The following is an 11,036-nucleotide window of genomic DNA, read 5'->3' as shown; positions in this document are numbered from 1 at the left end:
CTCCTCTCTGTCTCACATCTCCCTCTACCTGGACACTCTCTCATTCCTCTGCAAGGAAAACCTCCATTCATTTTTCAAATGTTACCTCTTCTGGGAAGCCTTCCCTGATTTGCTGATCAAAGCAAGTTACTTCTTTATCTGAGTTCCCACAGCACTTTGTACTGACTTCCATTCCATCACTCAGCGCTTACCACGCTGTGCTGTGATCACACGGCTGCTTTGCTCTCACCCTGAGGCCAGTGGCAGTGGCTGTTTTGTCCTTGTGCCCTCCGGTGCCTAACTTCTGATTTGGCTCCAAGAAGTTTCTCAATTAAGTATTTGGTGACTGATTGTGTCATCCATCACAGGGACACAGATCAGAGTGTTTTTTCAGTGCCTACGCCAGCACTGCAGGTGATTTTTTAAAAAAGTAGTTTATAGTCTACTGGAGGTTAAGAGAAGTAAATATGAACATCATAAACCATACAGCAAGCCAATTGCCATGTGGGGGTCTGGTGGGGGAGAATGATTCCTAGAGACAACTCTAAAGATTTCTACAGTTAGAGATGGGGGCCAGGTGATGGTTAATAGGGGAGGGGCAGCTGGGAGCTGTTTACAAATTTGATGCTAGCAAAAGTTGACGGATTTAAATCACTTTTTTTTTCCCAACTGCCCTCCTCTCCACCCCCTAAATAACTTCTGGTGGCAAACTCTATTTCTGAAATGAAAAGTCAGGGATATTATGGATTTTATAAAAGGGTTCAGCTCTCTGGGAACTCCCTCCACTAATACAGACAATATAGCTGGAGGGCTTCCTTCTGCTGTCAGGGTGACCTTCCACTTACGTATCTGGGGAAGGGTTGTTCTCACTGAGACTCCTGAGTGCCCACACTGCAGCGGCAGCTTCCCCTTCCCCACTGCCGCCTGCCCCTCCTAGCTTTCAGCTTTGCTAGTGGCCACACCTGGAGCTTCTGGACCACTGTCTCCCCCTTCATCTGATGCTGCTGTGGCTACACTGGCCTGCGTAGAGGGAGAAGCAAAGAAAGCTTCACTTCCCTCTGCTGCCCGTACTTTGGGACTCCTTCATCTCCACCACCACGAGACTCTCAGGCTGAAACACTTCCAGGTTTTGTCAATTGAGATAAGAACACACAGCATAAAAGTGGTGCATTAAGTTTTATACGGGGACCTTATTACAGCCTGAGAGATAGCTTCTCAGATAGCTCTGAGGAACTGCTCCAAAGAGGTAAGGGAGGAGCCAGAATATATATAAATTTTATTATTTTTTTTAAACTGAAGTATCGTTGATTTACAATGTTGTGTTAGTCTCTGGCGTCCAGTTAGTGAGTCAGCTATCCATAAGCATATGCCTTTTTATTATCGGTTATTACAAGCTATTACATACAATTCCCTGTGCCATATAGTAGGACCTTGTTGTTTATCTATTTTATATACAGTAGTATGTACCTGCTAATCCCTACATGAATTTTTTGGCTGGAAAAAACATGTAGTTGAACATCAAAAGACTACTGCTCATCACAAGAACAGACAACTCAAGTTTATGATTTTAGTGCTTTCCTCTGTATGGGAAGATACAATAATCTAGTGTTACTTGAAATTTTTCCTAAGATATGCATCTTAACTACCTAGGGGCTAGTATATCCAAAGCACAGAATGTTTCCTGTTTTTCTCCATCCTGAATTCCCCTCAGGTGCACTGTCAGCGGGCAGCTGCAGTGGCTGATGGCTTGATCCTTGTAGAACAAGAATGGCAGGCAACTTTTTTTATTTCTTTACAGTTTGGTAGGGAGAGATGAACGGATAAATGGACAATGGTCAGACCATATATAAAAGCAGAACTCTGACCCACAATCTGTAGCAACCAGCCCAGGAAGCCAACCTATCTGCAAGTCAGACTTCCACGAAGTCAGACTTCTAACAACTAGCCCAGGAAGTGAAACAATAGCCCGTGTAACAATCAGCCCCAAATGGTCAGGACTTTATTAATATGTGATAGCCTCCCTAAATCATGCCACCATTTCCAACTGGAGAAAGCAAATATGCTCCCCTGACCAATCACATAGGATGCTGTGCTTCTGGCTGGCATGCCTGCAGCTTCCCATGCCAACAGCCTTCAGTCGGGCACACCTGCAGCCTTCCCCTTTTTCCACTAGAAAGCCTCCCCTCTCCTCTGCCTGCCTTTGAATGTCTGCCAAAACTTAAGCGACGTTGGCTGACTCCCTTGCTAGAGCAAGCCCTGTATAAATAGCCTTTGCTCGAGCTCAATCGGTTGGTGTTTATTTCTACAACAGAAAAAGGGTTTCAAATCCAGATGCTCAATATCGTTCCCAGAATCAAAGGGAGGGAAATGTTAAATGCCTCATAAGAGCGCTCTCATGGGCATAACCAGCCTGAGGCTCACTTTGGGTGTCTCAATTTAACCATCCTCGCCAATTCCGTAGGCTGTGGGGAAGCACACACAGGCTGGTCTTGCCCTGGTACCTGTACCCCCACCCTGAGCAGCAGCACGGTGGAGCTAGGTAAGTCATAGGAGTGTGAGTTCAGTTTAGAATCAGGTCACCAAGGAGCTCCGACAGAGGAACCCAGGGTAGGCACTGCCCCCCAACCCTGGGGCAAGTTGCAGTCTCAGCTCCTGTTCCGTATAATCTCCCAGCCCCTGAGACTGACTCTTGGATGGAAGCCCACACACACAGCTCTCGTGATAACAATGTTCAGAGACAGTACACCGGGGATCCATGGCCAGGAAAAAGAACATTTTCCTAAAGCAGCATAATTGGAAAAGAATGCCCTCTTTTTCTTTCTTACCTTGCAGAGAAGTTTTACTTCAACTCTCCCTTCCTCCACTGCCCGACCTGCCCTGTCTTCTTGTCCACACCAGCGTCCTCACTGGCTCCCTTCCCGACAGCCGAGCCCTGCACTCTGAGCACGCTCACTAGAGACGCAGAGAATGAGCAGGAGTTTTCACAATTGTTTTTCATCCAGTTTATAGTCTCAAGCTCAGCTGTGTCTTCCCACTTGGCCGGATTAAGAAGAAAGGGAGTTGGTAAGATTTGCTCTCCTTGTATCCAGAGCAAACCACAGGGGCTGAGATGTGAGGAAGATGAGGGGGAGTTTTTGTCAAATTTGTGTCTGGACATACAATTTGAATTAAATATTCCTGTTTTAAATTTTTTTAAAAAATTGTGGTACTAACACAGCATTGTAAATCAACTATACTTCAATTTCAAAAGTTATGGTAAAATACATGTAAATGCCCATCTAAGGGTACAGCTCAGTGGTGTTAAATACATTCACAGTTGCACAACTGTTAGGCAGTTGGATAGAAAGGAGCACCGGGCAGGGGGAGAGGAAGGGGAAAGGAACAGCCCAGAAAATAACAGTATGCCTGCATTCAGGATAAGGGACTCCAGAAATTTTCACTTTCTCTAAATGAGGGCCAGCAAAAGAAGCCAGTTAAAATCAAAATCCTGCAGCTGCGTATAAGAGAAGGACCCAGGGTAACTTGACACAATGCTCATTATAATGTAATTAACATTACAGTTTGAGCTCCCTCCTGGAGGTTTTTCTGTGTGCTTCATGGGTAAGAACCTGCCCAAAAGGGGCTGGGCATGCCAGAGCACTAGGAACCTGAGCTGTCAATCAACCTGAGCACAAGGAGCCTGAGCTGTCAATCAGCTTGATCACTCAAAGAACCTGTGCAGTTAATCAATCAATCACAAAAAATGCCCCTAAGCCAAGATATAAGATGGAAAAACAAAGGAGCGGCACCGTTTTTATCTCCTGGATTGGCCGGCTCCCAGTTCTCAGGAGTGTACTACCTTTTACCACCTTTTTACTTCACTAATAAAAATCTTACTTGTATCGTGCTTTCTGTCTCTCGTTAAAAATTCTTTTTTTTTTCCGATGACTAAGAACCGAGGTTAATTCTTATTTCCCTTTTCCCAGTAACACAATCAATGTTTAGAACCCTTTTCATCTTGCAAAACTTAAGCCCTGCACGCAGGGTTAAGTAAGTTCTCATTGCCCCTCCCCCAGCCCCTGGCCGCCACCGTTCTACTTTCTGCCCCTATGATTCTGACCACCCTAAGTACCACATATAGGTGGAGTCCTGCAGTGTTTGTCTTTTTGAAACTGGCTTCTTTCACTTACACAATGTCCCTGAGGTTCATCCATGTTGTAGCATGTGTCAGAATTTCCTTTCTTTTTAAGGCTGAAAAATAGTCCATTTTTGGCCTGAAAATAATCAAAGTTCAGCTTTTAAATTCATTACATTATTTAACTTCTGAAATACACTTTAAAGGAAAGTCTGAGGAGAATAGATCCCCAAGTTTATGCCGAACAATAGATTTGGAAAGAAAATGGAACTGAGCTTCTCAGCTCTGGCTGCAGTGGGGAGATTTGAAAAAGCACCTGTGCTAAGGTCCTACGCCCTGGAAAGTCTGAAATATGATCTGCGCCTGTTAGAGTCACCTGAGAGCTTTTAAGTGGCACAATGCCCAGACCCTACCTGAGACCCATTATATTGGAACTTTGGGGGTGGGGCCCAGGCACTGATGTATTTTAAAGGTACCCCAGGTATTATGAGTAGCTGGGACTGAGAACCACTGGCATAGCCCGCAACTCGACACCTAGAGGGAGTAAAGATGAGCCACATGGACTGGAATGGAGTTGGGAGAGGGCTGTGGCATGAGCCTAGAGAAAAGGGGATACTTGGGTGGGATCCAGGTGGAGGGGACCATGCCCTGAACCTATTCACATCCTTTCATTAAACTCTGCTTGATTACCTTGTTAGAGTGAGTCACCTTTCCCTGCTAGATCCTGACGGATATAGTTGTCCTCATCTAGGTAAGGCTGCAAAAAATCATTGAAGGTCAGGTTGCCAGGAGCAGATGCTGTAACCTTATAAGGCTACATCTGGACAAGACCTGGATGAGGAAAGCCATCCTGAGCCAAGCATGTTGAGGGACAGCTACTCCAGCCCACCCTCTTCCCCAAGACTTCCTCATACCTTCCTAGCATCTCTGCTGTTTTTGGCTCTGTTCTCTCCTTGCTGCCCCCAAATCTGCAGCTCCAATGCCAGCAGAGCACCTCTGGTCCAGACCCTGTCTCAGGTCCTGGCCGACCTGGAGCAGCAGCTGCCACCCCTACCTCCAACCAGAACAGAACCTGAGGTCCCCTGGGCAGAGGATGCCAGGAAGGGCAGTGCCATCTAAAAGGGGCACTAGATCACTGGGCTTGACATTTCCAGGACACAGGGCCACTGCTACCCATTAGCCTGATGGACTTCAGTCACTGTTTTCCTTTTCCTTTTTGTGAATTAATAAATGACACAAAGTGCATAACATTTTATGCAGGTGAATATGTTTTGACACATGTGTACACCTGTGTAACCACCACTCAGGAGATACAGAAATTTCCAGCGCTGGGGAGGCTCTCTTGTGCCCCTTCTGGTCAACTCCCTTCACCCCTAGGGCAAGCATTATTTTGTCTTCTTTCACTAGAGATTAATTTTGCTTATTCTTGAACTCCATGTAAATTAAATCACACCCTATGTACTCTTTTTGTTTCTTTTGCTTCATATTATGTCTGTGAGATTCAGCCATGTTATTTACTTATGCATTCTATTTTTTTTAAAGTTTTAATTGATTTATTTTTTATTATAGGAGGAGGCAATTAGTATATTTATTTATTTTGATGGAGGTACTGGGGCTCAAACCCAGGACCTCGTGCATGCTAAGCACACACTCTACCACTTGAGCTGTACCACCCCCATTCTATTCTTAATAGACATTTGGGTTGTTAACAGACTGGGGGCTATTATGTATAAAGCTGCTATGAACATTCTGTCAGGTCTTTCAGTGAACACAAGCACTTATTTCTTTGGGGAACATAACCAGGAGCGGAACTGCTGGGTCACAGGGTAGACATAGAAGATAACTGCCAATTGCCCAAAATGATCATACCAACTTACCCTCCCACCAGCAATATATGAAAGTTCTAGCTGCTCCACAGTCTAGATACTTGACATCATCAGCTCTCCTAATTGTAGCCATTCTGGGAAGGATATGGTCGCATATCATTGTGATTTCAATTTGCATATTGAGTATATTATTAAACCAATTAACTTATAAAACCAACAAATCAAGGAGCTCTTTCTATAAGTTGCCACTTCTAGAGAGGAATTATCCTCTACTTTTCTAGGTTCTTCAAGGTGGTCTAAGAATTAAATTGACATGAGACAGATTAGCAGGAGAAAATCAAAGGGAAGTTTAATAACATGTATACGCTGGGGCTCAGAGTGGGCCTCTCCAGAATATGCAACACTGGCATATTGATAATTTTGGATTAAAATTACTTAAGAAATAGCCAATGCAAGAGGGACACTGTGACCCTCATTTCCGTCTCCCTGAAAGTAGGAAATAAATCTCCCATGTGAAAGGTGCACCCCTTGCATCTGGAGGTAGAAGGACCCCTTGTCCCCAGAGATGGGGATTCAGACCAAGAAGCTTATATAAATGAACTTCGTTACTTCTTTAACTTACTACCCCAAGCCCAAATTCTGTTTAGATTCTTCACTAATGGAGCACTCAACACCTACCAACTCCTCACAAATTTATTGACTCTTTGTCTAAAAAAGTACAAAAGTTGCCTGCTTTGGCCTCTTCTTAGGTCCTGTTTCTAAGAGACTGTGTGTGCACAAATTAAAATTTGTTTTTTTTCCCTCCTGTTGCATGTGTCTTGTGTCAATCTTATTATTAGCCTAGTCACAAGAACTCAAGATGGGTAGAAGGGAAATTTTCCCCTTCCCAACATGCACATGGGAGAGACTCAGGAAAACTAACTCTCCAAAAGGGCCAAAACCCTCACCTTAAGTACAATCTTTGGTTAAAGACAAAAGAGGATGTTGCGGGTAGTGGTTTAGAACTTTAGGAGGGAGGAAGGCACCTCATATGAAGACAGAAAAGAAAATGTTTGGTAAATAAATGTTTGCTGGGCATTGCAGAGACAATGGTCACAGAATTGTCTCTGATCTTTAGGCTTTATGATTCAAGCAAAAAAAAAGAGGGCCAGGGGAATTAGCACCCAAAGACACCAAGCTTTTATGAGCAGAGCCAGGCTCAGAACGTGGACCACTTGATTGTTGCCCAGGGTCCTCTCATACAGCCTCTGAGCATCTTTAGTTCTGAGTTTCTCCAAGCCTTTTCAGGTTGTGGAGAGAGTTATAAAGTCACAATAGCAGTTATAACTCTCCTCCCTACCTGCCAACACAAGACTTCCCTCTTCTTGTAAATTTCTCTGCAACTATTTCTCCTCCATCCCAGGGAGGGTCAGTCTCTCAGGGCTGGTTTTGTTGGACACAGTGTTCTACATCATCATTTCCACCAGGTGGCAGCACTACATTAGCCGGCACAGCCTTAATTCACGGAGTCCTCCTTTTAGATTGTAACAAAGAGTTATTTTCTCCCCTTTGCATTACTTAAAAAAATTTTTTTTACTTTTAAAATTTTAAATTTTTTAGCTTTTGTCTTTTAAAATTTTTGTTTTGTATTGTTTTGTGGGGGGGGTAATTAGGTTTATCTATTTATTTTAATGGAGGTACTAGGGATTGAACACAGGACCTCGTGAGCTAAGCTTGTGCTCTACCACTGAGCTCTACCCATCCCCTCTGCATTACTTTTTTTTGTTTTTGGATATTTTGCCATTTGTGGTCCTTCATTCACTTTTTTTTTTTTTTCACTTTAAAAACCAGAATTTTATAACTGGCATAAACATTTTCATTGCATCAAAAACAACAAAACACCTAGAAATAAACTTACGACAGGACAGATCTCGAATGAGTCCTACCTCCCAAGCTATGAGATTCTGAGCAGATTAATCTCAAAACCTACTTTTCCTCACATGTAAAATGGGAAAAATGGTGGTACCTACTTCATAGGGCCGAAGTGCAGATTAAATGAGAGTCTAGCATGCATAGTCCTTAACACATGGGATGCATTGATTAATGTTAGTACTTATTATTATAACCATATATGCCTATAAAAAAGATGAAAATTATTAACAGTGATTCTTTCTGGTGGCAGGATCAGAGCTGATTTTAATTTCTTCTTTGCTTTCCAAATTCTTTTCAATAAACATACATTGTTTTTATAATCAGGAAAAAAGGCAATTAAAATATAGTAGATTGTTGACTCCAGTTCCTGATGATTCCACTGAAACATTCAAATACTTTCTCCACTGCTCAATGAGCTCTGAAGGGCTGGGCCTAGGTCTTGTCTATTTTGGTATCGTTAACATTAAATATATCATTTGACACCCAGTAGGTAGTCGATACTCATTTCCTGAACAAAATCTCAATGATAACTGCTTCAGATTTTAATTTCTCAGTGTTACTGAATATCTTTTCCTTCTCCATGAGTTCTTTTCCTTACTTAGGTCCAATTTCAAATCCTTTTGAAAACAGCTTTTTTGCCCCTTCCCTTTTTGCCCATTTCTGTCCCCCTCTAACCTGAAAAGAACCTAACTACAGGAAGGTCAATAAGCAATTGAAACCAACTCCTGACTTCTGCTCTCCTGAGTGCACAACATGCCTTGCCTAACCTGTTGATTCCTTCTCTAGATAAGAGAAGAATGAAGAATTAAGCAGTTAAGGAATGACTAGCTCTCTACCCTCAACAGCCCCCTGAGCAAGCAAGCCTGCAGGCAGATCACGTGGGTGAGATAACACATGAAGAGAGAACCAGCCAGTCTGTGGTCATTGAGGGATGCGGAACCCAGCCTCCTGCCTCAATGATTCACTGAGATTCTCCTCTCCATATTTCACTTTAAAAACTTAAGCTTTCAGTTGATACGATGCTAAAGCAGGGCTGTGTTCCCTTTGGCCCCTGCTCCTGAGCCCCCTACCTATTAGAGCAGACACATAGCTAGATATGAGCAGAGAAAAGGGGGGCATGGGCCAAATGGCAGGAAACCATACAGCTTATAAACAATGGGGGGACGGGGAGTGTCCCTGGACAGACAAAGAAAAGGAGGAAACTCTAGACTGACAGGAAACCACATATTTTGGGGCGATAAGGGTCCCAGAGGCAGACAAAGAAAGGTGGGAAAAGGCAAGAAACTCTGGTGTCTGAACGTAACCTTTTGCTCATTATACCCTCCTTACAATAAAATGAGCCTTGCAGGTAAGAAGTACCCACCATGCACTGATGCCATGACACTTCTGATCCAGACTAAATAAGGACAAAAATCTTTCCTTCCCTTGGGAAGGTGGAGCTGGGATGAAACTCAGAGAATACGACCCAAGCCCCTTCCTCTCCAATGAATATTCTGCCCAGTCGTTTTTACATCCCATGAATCAGCTTGCAAAGAAACTGAGCACAGCTTCTCACCTGAGTCCGCCCGCTCTCCACTTAAAAGTGTACTATTGCTTCATAAATCTTCACTTTACTCTCTTGACCTCTTGTGTCCTGTCTCTGAATTCTTTCTACGATGAGACAAGAAGCTACTCCCATAACACATCCAGGCAGGAGTGGGAAGAGGCTCCCACCCTCTCTGCCATGCTGCCCCATCACACCTGGGTATCTGGCCCCCGGAGCAGGAGAGCTCTGTCTTCTGCTGCCCGCAGCTCCTCTCTCCAGATGGCTCAGACCTGGTCCTTGTGAGGCTGAGGCGCAGACACTGTCTTTCCAACCTCTGTCTTCTGCCCCCCAGGCACTGGGACATAAACATCCTCTCTTACTATTTAAGCAACAAACGAATAAATAAGTGAAAGTCAAATCACGCAAATCTCTTTGGCAGAGGCCAAATATCTCTGGGTTGTCAAACTTGCCCAGACCTGCCTGAGCTGAGAAGGAAAGGCCGATCAAGCTCACAGAGCTTGTGCTTAGCAGAGCAGGTGCTTAGCATGCATGAGGTCCTGGGTTCAATCCCCAGTACCTCCATTAAAAATAAATAAATTTAAAATTTAAAAATAAATAAATAAACTTAATTACCCCCCCCCCCCAATTAAACAATTAGAGCCTGGAACCCTGGGTCATAAGGAAAATTCCAGCTAACGGGGAACATTGCCCTGACCCCTGCTTCAAGCAGAAGAAAAGAACAGAAAAAGCAAGTGGCAGAGGCAGAATCCTCACCAGAAACACGGCCTTGGAGCAGACAAGAGCTGTAAATAGACAACCACCAGGCATTTAGAAAATGAAGAAATGGTTGCCTCTGAGAAGAAAGAGTACGGGAAAAAGATGGTAAGACACCAGGACGTAAAACATGAGCTTAGAAAACAAGTAGGGGAAAAAAAAGAAAAATTAGCCCAAGGAAGAAAAACCACTGCTGAAAATATTGCAGTGATGTAAAAAAAACTCAGCAAAATGAAGTGGAAATAAAAAAGCTTAAAAGAATTAGACATGCAAAGGATCAGCAAAGACCTTACGGATGTACTGAGCACCTATGACTTACCAGGCACCATTCTAGGCACTCGTGTAGGGGAGCAAAACGTGCCACCCCGAGGGGTCTCTTTGGCATGTGGAGAATTTTCAATGGAAGACAATCGAGCCTCAAAAGACTCAGGAACAAACTTCGATCTTCTCCTTAACTGCCTAAATGGATTTAGATAGAGGGCCTGCTCCTGGAATAGAGCTGTCACCAGGGAGCTCTGTAAAGATTACAGGCTGGTTGGGGTGGGGGAAACTTGGCAGTGCCTGCACATTAGAGTCCACTCTGGCCCGTTGCCTCTGTGTGGCCCAGCAAACGTTTGTTTCTAAAATTTGCTTTTCCATCTCCATGTGAATTGCCTTCCTCCCCTTTGAGGTCCCAAACCATAACCCCCAACATCCTCTTTTGTCCTTAGCTGAAGACAGTGTTTAAGGTGAGGGTTTCGGTCATTTTGGAGTTACTCAGTTTTCCTGGGTCTCGCCCATGTATACACATTATTAAACTTTTGTTTGACTTTCTCCTGTTAATCTGTCTCATGTCAACTTAATTCCTACACCGGCCAGAAGGGCAGAGGAACATTTCTTCCTCCCTGACATAGGAATACAGCGGCTC

At 43.9% G+C, this 11,036-nt stretch overlaps 1 protein-coding gene across 2 annotated transcripts in view; it reads right to left on the bottom strand.

Annotated features, from left to right (window-relative positions):
• The window catches only part of GGCT (gamma-glutamylcyclotransferase), a 40,373-nt gene extending 29,844 nt beyond the window's left edge, over positions 1–10,529 (bottom strand). Inside the window, exon 1 of one of the 2 annotated variants that reach the window (XM_074367290.1) lies at positions 10,449–10,529. In XM_074367290.1, coding sequence (XP_074223391.1) covers positions 10,449–10,514 — 66 coding nt within the window. In that variant the 5' untranslated portion in view covers positions 10,515–10,529. Of the gene's footprint in view, positions 1–2,804; positions 2,930–10,448 lie in introns of those variants that run through there. The other variant, XM_045508067.2, reaches the window with a different exon arrangement.
• Between the last annotated feature and the right edge of the window lie 507 nt (positions 10,530–11,036).

The sequence above is a fragment of the Camelus bactrianus genome, chromosome 7, assembly GCF_048773025.1.
Source record: "Camelus bactrianus isolate YW-2024 breed Bactrian camel chromosome 7, ASM4877302v1, whole genome shotgun sequence".
Lineage (NCBI taxonomy): Eukaryota > Metazoa > Chordata > Mammalia > Artiodactyla > Camelidae > Camelus > Camelus bactrianus.
The sequence above is the reverse complement of the archived record's forward strand: the minus strand, read 5'-3'. Positions and strand labels throughout refer to the sequence as shown.